General features: G+C 47.0%; 1 protein-coding gene across 7 annotated transcripts in view; it reads right to left on the bottom strand.

The window, feature by feature from the left end:
• The window catches only part of dennd5b (DENN/MADD domain containing 5B), a 63,794-nt gene that overhangs the window by 9,606 nt on the left and 35,253 nt on the right, over positions 1 to 18,935 (bottom strand). For 4 of the 7 annotated variants that reach the window (XM_029247336.1, XM_029247338.1, XM_029247340.1 and 1 more), the window contains 10 exons: positions 12,291 to 12,478; positions 10,027 to 10,551; positions 8,812 to 9,043; positions 5,288 to 5,438; positions 4,710 to 4,803; positions 1,554 to 1,685; positions 1,087 to 1,239; positions 886 to 964; positions 710 to 791; positions 137 to 265 (listed from right to left, as the gene is read on the bottom strand). In XM_029247336.1, the coding sequence (XP_029103169.1) occupies positions 137 to 265; positions 710 to 791; positions 886 to 964; positions 1,087 to 1,239; positions 1,554 to 1,685; positions 4,710 to 4,803; positions 5,288 to 5,438; positions 8,812 to 9,043; positions 10,027 to 10,551; positions 12,291 to 12,478 (1,765 nt within the window). The remainder of the gene's footprint in view (positions 1 to 136; positions 266 to 709; positions 792 to 885; positions 965 to 1,086; positions 1,240 to 1,553; positions 1,686 to 4,709; positions 4,804 to 5,287; positions 5,439 to 8,811; positions 9,044 to 10,026; positions 10,552 to 12,290; positions 12,479 to 18,935) is intronic. The other 3 variants (XM_029247337.1, XM_029247339.1, XM_029247342.1) reach the window with 1 other exon arrangement.

Genomic DNA, 18,935 nt, shown 5'->3' with positions numbered 1-18,935 from the left:
ATTTTCAACTATGTGTACTCAATCTTCAGATTGGTGCTCTAGGCTTGAAGCATCCTGTCTATATTGAAAGTGGTGGTGTCTATAAGAGTATGTGCGCCTCTATACGTTCCCTGTTTATGGACTTGGTCCCACTTACTTGGTTAAGGCCTGGTTTGACAGCAGCTGCTTGAGGTGTTGAGAGAGGAGCTTCTTCTCCAGGGACAGACGGATCCAAGCCCGGGCTCGGCCCACTTCGGTCTTGATCTCGCTCATGTTCTGGATGTGTCTGATAGAGGGAGGTATTCATTGCACCATCCAAAAGCACAAAAAAAAAAAAAAAAACACACAAATCCACTCACTTATCCAACCCTCTTTAAAAGACCTAGACACACTGAGTCCCAGTGAGATCTTTTTGGTCACCAGGAACGATGGTCGAACCAAAGGCACTGATCTGATGCTAGATTCGCTGAACTTGATTTCATGGCCATCTACTGAGTAGTGTAGGTGCCTGATCTTGTGTAGAGACAGTCAGCATTTGTTTTCTCATCCGAAAACAAGGGTCATTGGCTTTGAGATATAAAAGAGAACAGGTACTTGGCTTTGTTCAAAGGGTGAATCTTTGGAGGAATCATCTTGCATTATCCAAGGAACCCTCTTCCACTTAACATGAGGCATGTGCTTGGGGTGAGGTACTGGGGGCAGTAAGGCTAAATATTTGGTGGACACAAACCTCATGTCCTGTATGAGAGACACTCTGAGGAATGGCATGGGCACTCCCGTCTCTGACTTCCGCCGCTCGGGGCCATTAGAAACTGCTCAGAGAAACAGTTGGAAACAAACATGGTCTTAGCTCATGACCTTGTAGAAATGCTTTTAGCAGAGCTGGACAAAGTGGACATCACTCACCTGGTGACTCAGCTTGCAGTTCTAGCTTCTCCTCACGGGCCTGGTAGTGTAATAGATGGGACCAGAGGGCAGACTTCCCCTGTAAGTGTGCAGCAATGGACATTTTATGAGTTTGAGAAGATATGGGACAGTAACAGGACACAGACATGACAGAACAGGTGCATGAGAAGACAGTAGACATGTATAGGTGTTCTCCTTTACCTGCTTGACCTGCAGGCCGTGACTCCAGATGCGCTCCAGCAGATCACACAGACTGGCGATTAGTGTGTTCTCCTCCAGACCTGTGATGTTGGCCTCACCGTGGCCCAGCTCCACTGCCTCCTTGCCCATCTTCTCCACCAGCATGCGCTTGGTCTGGGTGAAGTCAAACTCAATAGTGACCCCAAGCTCCTGTCATTGTCATCATCATCATCTGCTTTGTAGATCTGCTTTCAGTTTTCAGTCAAGCTGAACACTAAAGTTCCAGGAATAATTTGTTTCAGTTTAGCCTTCTGTCCTAATATGGAGTTCATTAAATGTTGGAAAGTGCTAGAAAAACCAAAAAAAAAAAAAAAAACCTGTATAGCCCTCAAGGACCAAGAGCAAAGTCCTTTTAGTTGGCTTTCTCGCAAGTAGCTCTTCCACAGCTTCTTCCACATAGGGTATGGGGGACAGTGGGGGGTCCTTACCTTCATGCGACACTCTTTCAGAAGGCCCTCCACGAACTTCCAGTTGGTCTGTGCGATAACAGCGGGGGAGAGGTCCGAGAGCTTGGGCTGTCGGAGGCTTTTGCCGAGGCTGCGTGCCTCCTGCATGTACTTCTGTAGAAGGAAAGCGAGACAAGCAGCTGTCAGCTCCACCCCTTCCTCTCAGGTCCTAGCCGTCTCACCTCTTTACAAAGGCTAATTCGGAAAACAAAGAACCTGCAATAGTGTTATAACCGCTGCTTCCAAAACTAAGAAGCTGACCAGATGATGAACCTGGATTATACAGAAAGTGTCAACAAGGCAGTCTTTATGCATCAACATCAGCTGGGATGACATGGATTTTGTCTCTACATGCGTCCTGTTCGTCTGTTCCATTTTTTCATAGCCTCAGTCTTCCACATGGGTCCTCGTGAAGCTATACGTCATACAGTCATTAAGAAGACAGGCTGCTATGTGACGGCAGCATGTGGTGGCACATGGCACCAGTCTTAGAACTTAACGACTGAATTGTTATCTTTGGGGCAAGGAGTGAGAGAACAAGGAAAAGATCTGGCAGTGCTGGGGTGGAGGGGGGCTAAACCTTGCAGCTGACTGGAACTGTAAGATGAGAGCTGTGAGCTGGTTTCAGAGTCTTGTCTTTACGGTCAGAGAAGATAGAATTGTTATTGCCTCTCTTTGTGACATGACTCAAGAGATTTTGAATGATATTATTATTGATTGTGGTGCTCTACTTCAAAGTTTTCAATTCACATTTACCACCAAAAGAGAGCCACGCTATACAGGTGTTGAAGATTTAATTAGTTCTGCCGGAAATCGCTAATTCAAGTTATTGTCTGTGAAGATATTCCTAGGCAGAAATTACTTTGGGGGTTATGGGTGGTACGGTGGCACAGTGAGTAGCACTGCTGTCTCATAGTGCCTGGGTGATGTGAGAGGATGTGGGTTTGATCCCCGCTCAGTCTGTGTGGAGTTTGCATCTTCTCCCTGTGTCTGCATGGGTTTCCTCTGGATACTCTGGTTTCCTCCCACATTCCAAAGACATGCTGTTCAGGTTCACTCATAGTGCGTGAGTGACAGAGAGAGTGTTTTCCACCGATGTATGGATTGAGTGACCCATTGTAAGTAGTGTATCTAGCAGTGTAAGTCACCTTGGTGAATGAGGTGTGTGGGCTGATAACACTACATAGAGTTCATTGGAAGTTGCTTTGGAGAAAAGCATCTGATCAATAAATAAATGTAAATGTTAACACACAGGATCTAGAACAGACCAAGATATGTCACAAAATTCCTTCCAAATATGAACTGTGGTACTTCCTAAGATACCGCGTCATTGAGACTTCCTTCCTATTCATCGCTGAGGGATGACTGCCGTGATGATCTTAGAGACTTTCAACTCCTACTCCTAGCACATTCCCACATAGCGCTTGTGCGGAAGGAGGTGCAGTGATGAGCGGCGCACTGCTGCGCGACCGAGCGTGTGGTTGTGTCGGAGCAACGTGGGCCGCAGCTAGGTTTCCCAGAACGCAGTGTTTGTCTAAAAACGGCTTCCCCAAAGCGCGCGCGCTAAAAATGATACGCGTATTTGAGAACAAGAACTGCATGCGCTCTCAAATCATTTCACCTCAGCTGGGAAATCACTGGCTGTGTAAAGATTACTTCAATCCGAGTGATGCATTTTTAAGCAGAAGAAGCTGTGCCGTCACCCACAACTGTGACTCATAACGAAAAAAGGTGTGATTATATATTTATATTTGGAAGTGCATCGTACCGCGGTGCTCTGACCCCGGTTGGAAAATGAGTGAATGAATTCACTCGGATTGAGAATTTCATTATACGCCCATTACTGACAATCAAATTCCTCATCTTCTGAAATGCAATATTTACAGGGAACAATGTTTATTCACCCAGAGTTTTTTTTTTTTTTTAAATCTGAGTTTATTAATGGGCTGTAGCCATGGGAACTTGTTTGCTCATGTCACAAGCCTGACAGCGTGTCATCATGAGGTTAGACTGAGGAAAAGGGGTGATGTGGGGGATTTGGACCAGGGGAGGGACATGGGGTGGGGGGGGGGGCGGTGTCTGACCACTCTCATTCACATACCAGGCAGCAGGCTGAGAAGGATTTTTTGGGCGGTTTTATAGGAGGGGGCGACGCCTTGTCCCATTCCCAGAAAGCCATGGAGTTCTGGACGACAAAACAGCCCTCTGCCTGCTGAGGGCTCACCAACACACAGCACGCGCGAACCAGACACAGAACAGAACAAACGGAGAAAGGAAAAAAGAAGAAGACAAAAGAAAGCAAACAAAGCAACATGCAGATGAATGCGCAGGACATTCGAATGGGAGACGCGAGCGGCAGAGCAAATGAACGACGACACACGGACGCAAACGGAAGATGAACAAAAGACGAACGGCGACAAAAGCTACAAGTTGTAGAAACAAAACAAGGTCTGTGTTTTGTTTTTGCTGGTATCCCTCTGGCCGAAGAGGCTCACCTTATTGTAGGGAGGCCAAACGGGATGGGCGTCCGAGGTCAAAGCGGCCAAAAATCACAACCACAGAGAAACCACGTGGTGGCTCATTCCCCATCACAGCCAGACACTGAACACAACCATGAGAAGTGGGAACTAGACTGTGATGTAATGTATTGTAATGAGGTTAAATCACTGCAGGACTGAGCTGTGATTTTAAAAGAGAGACAGAAAATTAACTGAGCGCATTTCTCCTGAGGGTCAGATTTCACTGAGACAAATCATTTGCCATTTCCCCCTGATCAGGCTATTTAAGGCAAAGCAAAGATTTTCTCAGCTGATCTTGATGGAGATATAATTTGCTCCAACAGAAATGCACCAAGGCTACAGGCCCATCTAAGAGCCTTGTAGGGCAATGAAAGCTGTCAAGATGCAGTAGAGGAACCAACCCTTCCCTGTAGGTCTTCGCAAGTTGAACCCAGACACCAGTGCAACATGGAACTAGCACAGACCAGAAATCATGAGACAAACGTTGCAACAAAACAGGGGGAAACACACACACACACACACACAGAGGATGGATTGGCCTGAACATGAACTCAGAGCAGGAGACAATGTAGGCACAGGAGCTGGCAGAGGTGACGCAAGTTTCAGGGGACAGCAGTACCTCTTTCAGGTCATTGTCCAGCCCCAAGTGGTCCGAGTGCTGCCTGTGGCGGTCTTTCCGACGTTGAGCAGTTGCGGTGCGGTTGGACCACCTGCTGATATGGATGACATCACATAAAAAGCCCAGCAGCTAAAATCATTGTGATGCAAGGTTTTCACGGGCACTCATGGTTGTCACAAAACTACAGTACTTTCAACTAACCTCCCCTTAATCTGGACAGCAACACCCCCCCCCCCCCCCCCCACACACACACACACACACACACACACACACACACACACACACACACACACACACACACACACACACACACACACACACAGAAGTCGTTCATCCCGTGCAGGGGTCGCAGAGAGCTGGAGCCAAACCCGGCAACACAGGGCGCAAGGCTGGAAGGGGAGGGGACAAACCTAGGACGGGACGCCAGTCCATCGCAGGGCATTCTAAATGGGACTCAAACCCCAGACCTACCACTGAGTAGGTGCAGGTCAAACCCACTGCACTGCCACACCCCCTCACCACAGACATCCCCATGTTAATGGTGAGCCACCCCCCCAGTCAGTTGCTTAGATACTCACTTGTTATTGGTGGGTCCAGACAACAGGACCTCTGCCTGCAGCTTGGGGAAGAAGCCCCTCTGGTACTTGCCCTGGCCGATCTTCATGTCCAGTAGGTGCGGGTGGATGGCTGTGTGGTCGATCTTCATCAGCCGCTGTTCAATGGCCTGAGCTGCGGATTTGGCAGGAGGGGACCTTAGCGAATCCAGTGTCTGCAGGACTTATTTGCAGAAGCCTATTTTCCATATGGCAATCCACAATGTCCATTTTCTTTCTACATTTACATATTTAGCAGACACTTTTCTCCAAAGCGACTTCCAACGAACTCTACGTAGTGGTATCAGCCCACACACCTTATTCACCAAGGTGACTTACACTGCTAGATACACTACTCTACACTGCATCACTCATCATTTCTAAAATTATTTTAAGTTATTAGAAATTTATCAGCATAAATTAATACAGCCTACAAAATTACTTATTTATACACCATATTTTTACTGCTGAAACTTCAGTTAATTGACATACTCAAAGATACAACAGCAGTGCCCTTCCTGGGTCTTCAAGCAAGAAAATTTTGACGATAAGCTTGGTTGTATGTAAAATGTGATAAGTCTGTGTCCTTAACCACCATTCCCTCTGCTGCGAGCACAAAATGGTGGGTAGCGTAGTGGTTACAACCGTCACCTTTGAAGAACCCACCTTCAAATCCCACCTCTGCCAAAGTACTCTTGAGCACGGTATATACTTTAAATTCCTCCAGTACATTACCCAGTTGTATAAATGGGTATATAATTTTATGCATCATACAAACCTAATGCTCCAAGTTGCTTCGGTGGAAAACATCAGCTCAATTAATAAATTATAAAGATGCAGCAAGTCTCCGTCCCCCCGCCTGCTGTGGGCCTCCCCACACGAGTGCCCCTATACAAGGCAATCGCTCCCAGCGAGACTATTCCCTCCTCATATGGCAGAACTTCAAACTACTGCGCTTCTTCCGTTAATTACCACGTCACACTTCCACCGCCTCTTCTACGCTCCAAAAGGGGGTATCGCAGGAGCACAGAGTAACTGCGAAATGGTGTTGGAATGTCCAGATCCATTCAGCTGTGATTTATAGGCCAAGTACGACGTTCCATCATAACGTTGGCGGTTGAGCAACACCTTTTATCTTATCATGCGAAAAGAGCACGTGGCAAAGATATGAAATTGTGCAACGGTTCCTATAAATATCCCCTCGGGGGACAAACTCTTCTTCCTGTAACACACAAGCTGACAGCTTGTTCTCCAACACTCAGATCTGAGGTGTGAGGACCATATGTACGTGTGTGTGTGTGTGTGTGTTTACAGTATGCAAATACACGGAAGAGCGGCTGGAGGTTTTCACCAGGTTCAGAGAGGTGGCGTCGCTCTGAGCGGAGGATAGACAGCCCCTGAAGGGGTCCGACACGTGCCGCGAAAGAACAAATGAGAGAAACGCCCTTCAAGTCCGTGAAGGCAAAGGGCAAGACACGGAAGGAGAGAGAAAACGAAGCCTCCCGTCCGCCAGAACGTGCAGTCAGTCACTTGCTGTTCAAGGCCTGTCCGTGTAGCTCAGCTCAGGATGACCCTTCCGTCACCTCCACCCCTAGCGCATCGCAGTCCTGGGATACAGAACTTTATTTACATGACCTGATGGGAGAGAACCCTTTGTCTGCACGCTGAACACGGCGATACGACAAGGCTGCGCTCGGAAAACAACCTGGGCTTCGGACGCCGATATTCCACTCCGTGGGTGCACGAGGTGAAAGATGCTGCGGTCTGATCCGACGCACAGAAACATTAGTCGGATTCAATAACGTGTAAAGCATTGTAGACGGTCGCGTTTCTATTCTGAAATATTTCGCAATAGCAAGACATTCGGGTTCAGTTAATATGCTTCCTCTGTGGAGTATTTTGTACAGGTGGTCCCCGATTTACGATGGGGTTACGTTCCGCGAAACCCATCGTAAGTCGAAAATATCGTAAGTCGAAAATGCATTTAATATACCTAATACACACTTCTGCGTGACAGACTGGGAGATGCGGATCGCTGCCGCTGCCCAGCATCGTGAGAGAGTATCGCACTGCGTGTCACTTTCCCGGGGGGGGATAATAATAAATCAAAATTCCAAATTCAAAGTACTGTTTCTACTGAATGTCTACTGCCAGCTCACCATTGTAAAGGCAAGAAAATCATAAATTGAACCATTGCAAATTGAGGACCAGCTGCATTTTGGTGTTTGCGCAGGTTTTTTTTTTTTTTAATTGTGGTATTTCATCCCAAAAGCGATGAGACAAGGTGTGCCAGTGTGTCTAGTGCGTGCTCCTTCCTAAAGTCCGAGTACCTGCTGAAAGCTCTCCCTCCTTTACACCAGACTTCGGGACTCAACCTTAGACTACAGTTCAACACATTACGTGGTTTACTGTCTAGATGTTGACCGTTTCTGAAACGAGCCGCATTTATTCTAGTCAGCTGCTTTCGAATTTATTAGCGAAAACCAGAAGGCTGGATGTCGAGGAAGCTTTCGATCATGGTTCCAACATACAACGAAGGCAATTGGTCAAAATCAATTTAATTCCCTCCTCCCCGGAACCTCCCCGCACGTCCCGGCAAACGTGCTTTGTCTTTTTGCAGAAGCAGACAATTAGCGATCTGACAAGCAAACAGCAAATGAGATGTAATTAAAAAACACAAAACAAAGACCCAGTGAGGCATAAAGACGAAAAGAGGAGATCTGTCTGCAGCCAGATTTTATTACTTTAATTAGAGGACCAGAACGACAGTCGCAGATACTGTCTAACCTCCCTGATTTAATTGCGTTCCACTCCCAGCACAATCCGACCGCAACACCGCAGTGTGATTGGGTGCCTCACGACGCTAAAGTAATCAAAGACTTGCTGGTTCCACATGACGGGTTAAGGACATCTTTCTGCTGGGGAGGGGGCTAGTAACGCACATCTGACACCGCAACACTTTGTTTTTTCTTCATTAGGCAGAACAGGAGGTTCTGCATGGGTCATTGCGCAACACATCAGGCACAGGTTGCCATAGTGACAGAAGAGGCATGTACAGTCACATCATCTCAGAGCACCCCCACCCTGCTCAGCAAATGATACCTGATCAGGGTCACAGTTAAGCCCCTCCAGCGCTTTTCATGATCTTGTCGATTTGCTGAATTTTTAATCAAAGTGTCCTATCTGGGATACGAGCCCACAACCTTCAAGAGTCCAGCCTGCAACCTGATACTTACAGCACGACGTCCTGTAAGCTGAATGCTTGCTGGATCCAAAACCACAAGTACACCGGTTTATTGATCAATTTATTAATTCGTTCCTGCACGTTATGGCAAGGATAATATGGTAATTTTGTGAATGAATATGTATGTGTTGCGCAATACTCGGCTGCAGGCTATTTTCCCCATCGGCAAACATTAGCCACTCGTATAATGACGATCCTGGTGAACCCTCTTCTGTTTACAGAACTGCACTGCAGGTGACGTGGAGGTGCCGGAGGAGTCGCTCACCTGACTCGCGGAGGGTGACGCAGCGCTGATAGCCAGAGGTGCGCAGGCCAGGCGCGCGGGCGCCGTAAAGCCGCGCCTTCTCTAGCCGCCCGTCAAACACGCGCAGCAGCGGTTCCTTCTCCTCCCACTGCGACATGATCTTGTTGTCGATGAAGGTGGCGAACATCTGCGTCTCGATGAAGCGCGACAGGAAGGGCAGGTAGGGCTCGGGCTGGTCAGACAGGAACGAGGCCTGGCACCAACGATGACGACAAAGGATGGAAATGGAACTGAACGAGTCTTTAAATGCAGTCCTGCGTTTAAAAGCACAAGTCAAAAAGTATATGCAAAAATTTGTATTAGACCGGATTTTTTAATATTGTGCGCAGTTGTCGACCTACCCTCAAATGTGTGTGTATATACATACACACACACACACATATATACACACACACTTAGATTTTTATAATATATTTGTGAGCTATTAAAAAAAAAAAAAAAAAAAAAAAAAAAAAAAAAGTTTGGACATTGTAGCTGCAACCTTACTAGGTTAAGTCTTGGCTTGAAGAACGCAGCTGCTGCTTTGTTAACTTCCTAATATTTAGCAGCGTTATTTTTCCACCTGCACTTTAATGGACTACGCTTATAAACTAATAGAAATATTTTCACTGCTCATAGATTCTGTTGCCCCCCAGGAGACCGATCAAAAGGAAAGGGACTTGGGTAGAAAATCCATAAAAGGCTGTACTGGAGGCACAGCCCTGGGGGCGGGAATCAAACATGTTCCATCATGCTTTGGGGGGGGGGGGAGCGGTTACTCACCCCCAGAAAAAGCATGAATTCAATTAACGACGACATCTGGGAGACTGGAAATTATCGTAAACCGTCAGTCCCCGTGCGGATCCTTTGCGGACAGATCCGAGCGGCCAGGGCACGAAAGAGGGCAATTTGTTCCCCGGTGCCTGTTTAATCCATTCCTTCATTTCTCAGCCGGGCAGAGTGAGCAAATGTCGACCGAAGAGCAACGTTTATCCAAAAAAAAACGTCGGGAATCTCCCCAGCAAAAGGCAACGAGGGTTTCGCTGGACGCGCGGATCACGCTTGACTGCGTTACACAGCTCTTGATTAATATTGATCATAATCGGGAGGAGGGCTTCATTAAAAATGAGCAACCTAAGCGGCGGGGCTTGTTTCGCCGCACGTGCATTTACGTGCGTGTCACACCTGCGCCCTCACCTTGTCGAAGTTGTGCATCTGCTCCCTGTTGGTGAGCCAGGACTCCAGGTCGTGGGCGCTCTGGATGACGAAGGCCTCGTAGTCGGCGAACATGGCGACGAAACGGTTGGCAAACACTTCTCGCAGCTGCACGTTGAGCTTCGCGTCCCGCAGCTCTTCCTCGCCCCCCCCGGCGGGGGGTCGGCCTCCGGCCTCGCTCTCGCCGTCTTTCCCGGGGGACGCCGGAGGCCCCGCGGGTCCCGCCGTCACGCCCGCGCGCGTGGCCAGGGCCTGCAGGCGCTCCAGCACGGCCAGCGCCTCGCCCCCCAGGTTGCCGTTCTTGCGGTCGTCCACCAGGTCACGCAGCACCCGACCCCGCAGGTGCCCGGGGGTGGGGCCGAGGGGGGCGCCCCCCTCCGGTGACAAGCCGAAGCACAGGAGCACGTCGCTCAGCTCCTGGATGAGCTCTGCCTTGTTGGGGAATTGCGGGAAATCCTCCGGCAGCTCGATGCAGTGGTTATCGATATCCACAAAACAAAGGTTGGCCTGCGGAGGAAAGGATTGCGCTTTGGTTGTTATTTCGTTCAAGGTGGTTTATCTCGCTTCGTAAGTCCTGGCGGCCCCGGGTTCTCGCAGCGAGGTATACGTTTCAGCCCACGCAGGCTGCTTAAGCTTAGCAGAGATAAACGGATCACCGTGAAGGCTGCTTTTCAGTCGTCTGAGGGTCCCGGCAGTAGGTCTATCGGGGATGGGGGGGTTGTGCGATGGGCTGGGGGGGGGGGGGGGGGCACTGTTCACACCCAGGCACAATGGATCTGCGTGTGGTTTGACCTCCTGCAGGTTTTCATCTACTGATGAGAGGAACACGGATGCTGAATATAAAAACTATTTCATTTATGATCTGAAAAAGAGCTGCAGTTGCAGGCAAGAGTGCTGCATTTGGAGAACTTGGCCTAGTTTAGCCTAAAAGACAGAAGGAACAAGAAGGCAAAACACACACACACTTTCAGAACCGCTTGTCCCATACGGGGTCACGGGGAACCGGAGCCTAACCCGGCAACACGGGGCGTAAGGCCGGAGGGGGAGGGGACACACCCAGGACGGGACACCAGTCCGCCGCAAGGCACCCCAAGCGGGACTCGAACCCCAGACCCACCGGAGAGCAGGACCCGGTCCAACCCACTGTGCCGCTGCACCCCCCAGGAAGGCAAAAAAATAAATAAATAAAGAAAAAAATTCCTAGCCTTCCGATATAATTTAGCAGCATTATTTCCTGGTTAGGGTTCGGCTCTCGTTTTCCAGGTGCTGGATAGACTGACTTACAAAGGACAGAAAAGAAATTAAAATGTCATTTTTGGTAGTCCTTCTCACCTATCTGCATATCATGCCTATTTTTTTCTGGAGCTATGTGGGAATTACATGGGATAATCGCAGCTGGAATTAGCGACAGTCAAAGTGATCCTCAGCGCGCAAAGAAAAATTGATTCGGTTGATCTAAGGGACAAGTTCATTTCAAGCTAAAAGGCGCCACGAAACCTAAAAATAACACCCGCGGCAGGGCTTTCCTCTCCCCCGTACATTGTTAATTATTTATTTCCTTTTTAGAATGCGATGGCCTTTGCAAGTTCGTTCCGCCTAAAGCTCATTATGTATCAGTTCTATTCTAGGGCAGCAGAACTTCAAAGAAACATTGTGGAAATTATAATTTGGTGTGCAGGGCTCTTCTGGGGCAGAGGGGGAAAGGGAAGGGATGGAAAATTGGATTTAGAAAGGATGGGGAGATGCTCCGCCGAAGCACTCGCGAGCGGAAAACCGGACGGGTAATTAAAATTCAAGCAGAGGCGGGGAGATTAGCACGCTCCGGGGAACACGCCACGGATGCTCATCAGCATGCCGAGGCTCGTTAGTATCTTATCTCGGCGACGCACGACTCAGACGTTGCACCGCGCTCGCCGTCTAAAAGCGAATCCGTTTGGGTTGAGAGTCCAAGAAAAAACCGAGCGACCAACTGCTGTGGAAGAGACTCCCTTCCCATCTTTGAATCGCTTTTCACTGCACCACTGGCGACCATTTAACTTACCGTTTGTACAATTAGTGCGTCTAAGCATTTCAACGGCACCCTGACAGCCGTGCTCTAAGGGCCAATCGCAGGGTCCGTTAAAGGACTCGAACCCATGCCGAACCTTTCGGTCCGTGTCACCGTGCACCGCATCGTTGAGCGTCTTTAGGCGGGAAGAGGGGGTGTTGCGGAGAGGCACCGAAGGACGAGACACGGAGCTCCTCACCTCCTGGGGCAACTCCAGCTTGGAGCGGTCCGTCCCCTCCTTGGACGGCAGGCCCATCAGGTAGGGCACCGGCGCGTCCAGGAAGTGGCGCAGCGAAGCTGGCAAGATGGGAACGTACACATGCTGCCACTGGAATGGGAACAGCAGGGTGGTAATGCCCTCTGCCACCGTCATCAGGCGCTGGTAGTCTGCATGGACACACGCAGAGAGAGGGAGAGGAAGGAATGTGTCAGACACACACCAGTCACTTGTTCTTCCTTGCATACTCCAGCTTGCTGAACAAAAGGTCTGCGTGGTACTCGTTGCTCAGAGCCTCAGTACAGATCTAAAGAGGAGGTAACAATGTGTACGTTGTTCTTACTGTTCCAGCCTCTCCACTTGTATTTAGCTGTGCTCTTCTCCAAAACCATTCAACTGTTTATTTATACGCACACCTGGCTCCTTTTTGCCGAAACAGTTCTAGGGTAAGCGCAGCGGGAGGTGGGACTCGAAGCCTGGCCCCTTCGGGTTCTAAAGGCGGCGACTCGAATCGCGATACTCTCTTTAACAGACTACGTGATTTATGCTCTCTTTGCAAATTATATCAGTCATGCCATCAAATTCCAGTGTTGAGAGAGATGGTTAAAATGCGGTAATATAAATGTAATTTTATGCTGGTAAAGCCTGGATAAACTTGAACTTCCATCCCTTTGTGTTCGATCCTGTTTTCCCAACCCAAAAGCCTTTGGTTCATTACTATTCTGTTCCACTCTATTCCATGCCATAAATCTATATCCCACTGAAGGCTGGCTCAAATGTCATGAGAGGCGAACAGAAGCACGACACGTTAATGGTTCACTCAGGGTGGAGAAATTCGAAGTATTCGCATCACCTCCCTGTTATTACCCCCTATGGGGGAAAAAAAAAACATCTCCAGGAGTTACAATACCTGGGAACACACTGGTTGAAGTCCAGTTTTTTTCGGGTAAATTTAATTCAATTTCCTTATAAAATCCTTATATATTGAGTTCAGCGGTTATATGATATTTAATAATATGACCATAACTGAAGGCTGGACACCATTTCAACATTTCATCACTTCTGCTGAAGGCCAAATCAACCACCGCCTCTTTCTCTAACACAGAGAGATCCGCTTACTTTAATATAATCTGGCCTTGGGAAAAATGGGGGAGGGCAATTCATATTCTTCCACATGCGTCGGGTAGACAGTGCGCACCTGGGATCTGACTCAAGGCCCCGAGGGACTCGTACCCCCGCCGGTTTAGCCTCAGTCTAAGTGGGGAAGGCAAATTAGAGCTTCCCGGCTGTCAATCACTAGCTGCTTGTCCTGCACTCTTTCACTCCATTCTTAGGCTCTCATACACAAAACCCCCAGAACACCACAAGGACAGCAAAATCATCTGGCAGATCAATTTTCATATTTATAGCCCCAACGTCAGAAAACTAGAACTTCAGACACTCAAAATACTCAACGGGCCATGAAAATAACAAGTCACCAATTAATAATCACGTTACAGAACAAATGTCCAAGAGACCTGTCAGCGGTGGTTGGTGGATGGATGACTTTGATAACGTCACACATTGGGCTTTAATCTACGTGAAATTTGCGGTGGATAATAATGTAATCGTGACTCATGTCACCATGACCTCATGGACCCACTGTGATGTTCACTGCACAATTAGTGATTAAGTGAGCAATTTGAGACATGCACAGAGTAGCTGGCAGGATGCTGTTTGTCAGCTTGTTCACAAGCCCAACCAAAAACACCATGAAACCAGTTTAAATTGCCCTCTTAACACATCTTATGCAACTTTAGGCAACATCCACAAAAGTGACTGTAGCGGGTTCTACGTCAGTGATATATGAACTGGATAAACGAGGCAGCATAAGCCCGATTTTGGACAGTTCGGACCAGCAGCAGGTCGCGAGCTAAATCGGTAGTCAAAAATAGGACATGAAAATGTTTGCTGTACACACCCATTAGTATGAACTTGTTTGGCAGGGACATTTTTAAATTATATTTGGGAGGTCATGGGACATGAATGTATTCCAAGATCGGTGTTGGCCAGATGTTTGAGTCACATTGGTCAACGCTGAGCGAGAGACGGGTCTTTTTAAATCCCTCGGACTGGGAAGGAAAAAGGATACCTTGCGGAACACAGGACGAAAATTTGCCGTGAAGCAGATGACCCCATGAAAGGCGGTTCATGCCAGTTACAATAGCAGAGTCGATCAAAGCGGGCAGTTCACAGGACTGCTACAGTAGCCCACCTTTCCAAATAAGCACGGAGGTTGTTGGTCCTGGCTCCGTTGCGGTGGAACGACCTCCCCCTGTCACTCAGAATTGCTGAATCTTTGTCCACATTTAAAAGGGGTCTTAAAACTCATCTCTTCCGGACTCATTTCGCCCATCATCTCTTATGTTCATGTAAGGTATACATGTTCATAATCGTGCTCGGATCAATCCTTTACAGAGCCGCTCCTGCAATGTAACGTAAATGTTTATATGCATCTCAAAAAAAAAAAAAAACTAGGAAGGTGATTAGGAATCGGTGATATTCTGGTAAAGTTTTATGCAGCTACTTTTGTGGTGAACTTCAATGCAGATGGTGACGGAAACTAACAAACCGTACTTAAGAGTCACATGTCTCTTTCTCCTAATGTAATGAACACATTGTATTTTCTATGGGATGGTTGTTGCTTTGGAGAAAAGCATCTACTAAATTAATAAATCTAAATGTAAATACGCCTCAGCCAGAAAAACAGGGCGATCAAAACAACATTGGACCGATGACTTTTACCAAAGAGCTGGCAATCAAACCAAGCGTTGAGCACCACGGATCAGGGTGCTGCATGGCTCACATTCCCCTCACCACCTCACCGAAGGGGTTGTTTCCAGAACCCCATGAGTTCCAACACGATGTGCACCAGGAAAATGCAACATGACATAAGTGTCCTTAACATCCTAGAGATAAAAATTGGGCTGTCTCTCATATTCTCTGTTATAAAGTGATCACTGCTGCATGCAAAACTGGAGCCTGAGGACAATGAGTCAAGGGCAGCTGAACAAGAAAGGTGTAGGTAAAAACTTTGGTATTTAAGGAAGTCTTGTGTTGTGAAATCAATATGAGACAGGTAGAGAAAGAAAGAAAGAAAGAAAGAAAGAAAGAAAGAAAGAAAGAAAGAAAGAAAGAAAGAGATGGGGGCAGGGGAATGACGGTGTCATTTTTATCCCCAGAATCACATCATATCACCTTGCACTAAGGGAATTTTCCGGATAATGAGACACCTTGTCTATCCTGGGGGGCCTGGGGAGGCCAGGCTGAATTTTAGCGGGTTCTTTGATCACAGGTCCATGTTTCTGCAAGAATCATGTCAACGGCTCAGTAAATAAATTAAAATGAAACAGCCACAGCAAGTGCAGATGTTTTCCACCTTTCTTTTTATGCTTGCCTCCGATTTTCAGTGTACGAATTTATGAGTGATCATCAGATGTAATTTGGCTCAAAGGTGCCAAGGTTTTTAAGGAACGCAAAAGGATATGAGAATTTCTACCTTAAAAATGTTCAGACACAAAGTGTTCTGCTACTTAAAACTTCTCCACTTATCTCTTAAGCTTAAGAGCTTAAGGTCTTGTGCATTGTTACGCTGATGCATTTGATGATGCATGTAATATTCATCACCAAATATACCACATTTACTTTTCATCAGTTGTATTCTCTCTTTTGCTGTCACAGAGCAGCTTTGATGGGACTTCAAGTCAAGATAAGATGCTCTAAAACCCTCATTAATTCACTGGCTCATGCCATCGTATTATGACATCAGTAACACATAAGCCAAGATCATTTCCCCCTACTTTTTATGACTATGAAGCAATTAAAAATTCCTTGATTTCTTTGGGCAGACTTAATACCTTTTCATCTCTAGACTGTTACCCCAGATTGAAGGCAAAAAGTACATGTATAGGCAGAAAAAGCGAAAGCATTTTGTTAACTATCGAAACGGGAATCAAAAGATCAGATTCCGATCCACAGGGACATTACTACAGTATAATGAGAGAAAGCAAAGTTCAGTCTCTGCATTTAATCTCACAGGCAAATGTTTTACAGTGTATCTTGACCACTCTGAGTCCTGTCAAACAGTATCTTTATAAGCCCTCAGACACGGCACAATTCAGGCCTTTAACTTATGAAATGGAAAAGGGCGGCAATTTAGTACCATTGGGGCAACTGGTAGTGTAGCGGTTAGAACTGCTGCCTTTGGACCCAAAGGCTGCAGGTTTGAATCCCACCTCCAGCTCAAGTACCGTTGAGCAAGGTACTTATCATAAATTGCTCCAGTAAAAATTACACAGCTGTATGAATGGATAAATAATTGTGAGTAGATTTGGAGGGAAAAAAATGTCAGCTAAATGAATAAAAGTAAATGCAGTAGAAAAGTTAAGGCTCTAGACCATATAAAACATTTGACATTTGTCTTCCTGCAGGATGAGGAAAATGGAACATAGAAGATACGGGGTGGACAGATGGGGCATAAGGGTCGCCTGACCAGTTAAGGGTTTATCGACAGCTAGCGAAGAGCCCAGTTCCCAGTAGAATTAAATCCATTAAACAAAGCAGCACCGGGACCTGCATTTCGCAAGCAGATCCAAGTTCCCAGCAGCCGACAGAACCTTTTATTGCCATTCGTATCTTTTACATCCCTCCGAGATCCCCCTCTGCCACTCTCTCAGTCTGTTTGCCGTGCCGTGTTAACGGTACACGGCTAAATCATTCATTTAGCTCGCAATAATGAAGAGCATGAGGGTTGCTGAGGTCATTCCCATTTGTCTAGTCTGTCACAGAGATGAGTCCTAACACTGAAAACAGTGAAGGCATCAGGCAGCATTTCCACACGCGTTTGTCATGGCTAATGTGCACGGTTACCAGATACGCTATTTTTAGCATCTAGAGGCTTCGAAATCATCCAAGACGATTTAGTCCCTGGAAAACACATTAGTACCTGCCTCGTACTTAAATATAATGTTTGTGCTTCGGTGTGTGTGTGTGTGTGTGTGCGCATATTACACACACAGATACATATACACACACATGCCACATATACATACATTATGATATACGGTATATAATAGTATAAAGGGGGGGTGCAGTGGGTTTGGCCTGTGCCTGGTCTGCTCTCTGGTGGGTCTGGGGTTTGAGTCCTGCTTGGGGTGCCTTGTGGTGGACGTGTGTGTGTGTGTGTGTGTGTGTGTGTGTGTGTGTGTGTGTGTGTGTGTGTGTGTGTGTGTGTGTGTGTGTATAGTCTCTTTTCCCAGACGCCCTGTGGCTTCTCTGACGTCCATGAATCCTCTCCCCTAATGTGATTAATGGCTCACAATTAATGAACTAATCGCAAGCTCCAACAGTGATTGCCGAGTTGGCGTAACAACAGTAAAAGCAAAGTACAACTCTGCGGTGTACTGCAAGGGGCTTTCTGAGCCGAGGAAACATCTCCAATGTCACTCAAATTTAACACAAGGTGAATTTTTCCACTGACATCAAGAGGCCCCGTTGTACATTAAAGCCTGTTTGGACTTCCCCTTATAGCAGAAGGCTATGGGCTTCCTGCCGTGCTCTCTGCTGCTCGTATGACCTGCTCTGTCACCCAAACTGCACATACAAGATCTCACATTAAAAAAAAAATAAATGAAAAATGCAGGGCTGCAGTAAGGAAAACAAAGATCATCAAATTGTGCGTAAGAAGGGCTGCCCTAGGATTTTCGTACTTTATATACTCACATTTATATTAAAGGTCTTGAAATCACAACAGACGATTACATTTTTCGGGTTCCAGACTCACAAATCTCGTGCGATTAATGTTCAGTACCATTGTTAGATTCTATTATGTTCATTGAAGATTAGATGCCTCCAATTTAAAACCTCATTCAAGTACTGCTATTACTCCTGTAACTGGACACAGCCACTGACCTTGCTGTATTCCCCCTCCTAATGGAATCCTTGCCTAAATAATGAATTTGACATCCAGAGGAAGGCACTTTTCCCCGCCCAGCTTGAGGGCTCAATCCATATATCAATTCAGACAGCAGGCTGCACCCCACTTTGTGACCTCACTTCCTGGCATGGTAACCTAATCCTGTTTACTGGGCTCCAGGTAATGCCGTCTGTCTATTTTTAACTAGAAATGTGCCATAAGCAACGTTCCTACCCCACAACAGACAACAATCTTTTTTCTCGTCCCGCGCCGATACGAAGACTGAAACCTGCCCGATAAGCAAATCTGAAATAGGTCCTTTCATCTAAAACATCTTTAGAAAGCACCGAGTCCCAGTGAGAAACTGCAAGGCAGTTTCAAAGGGCAGGTGACCAGTCGTCTCTTTCAGAATGAGTCAACGATGCTTTATCTGCGGGGAGGGAAACCTGCTGAAGAAGCTGCTTTAACAAAGCTGAGACGTTGGGTGCAGTTTGTTCTACTAGGATTGACTCTGCTTTACCCACCGTTCACTGTTTCATCCCTTTACTTCTTTAATTTCCTTACTGAGCCTGGTGTTCCTGGATGTGAAAGAACAGTTTAGGAAATTCAGCCAAATCACAGATTTGCATTAAACACGAGCATTTCGCACTGTTGCCCGAACAAAAACCAGGTCC

Source organism: Scleropages formosus, chromosome 21, assembly GCF_900964775.1.
Source record: "Scleropages formosus chromosome 21, fSclFor1.1, whole genome shotgun sequence".
Lineage (NCBI taxonomy): Eukaryota > Metazoa > Chordata > Actinopteri > Osteoglossiformes > Osteoglossidae > Scleropages > Scleropages formosus.
This window is presented reverse-complemented; position numbering and strand designations above follow the sequence as displayed.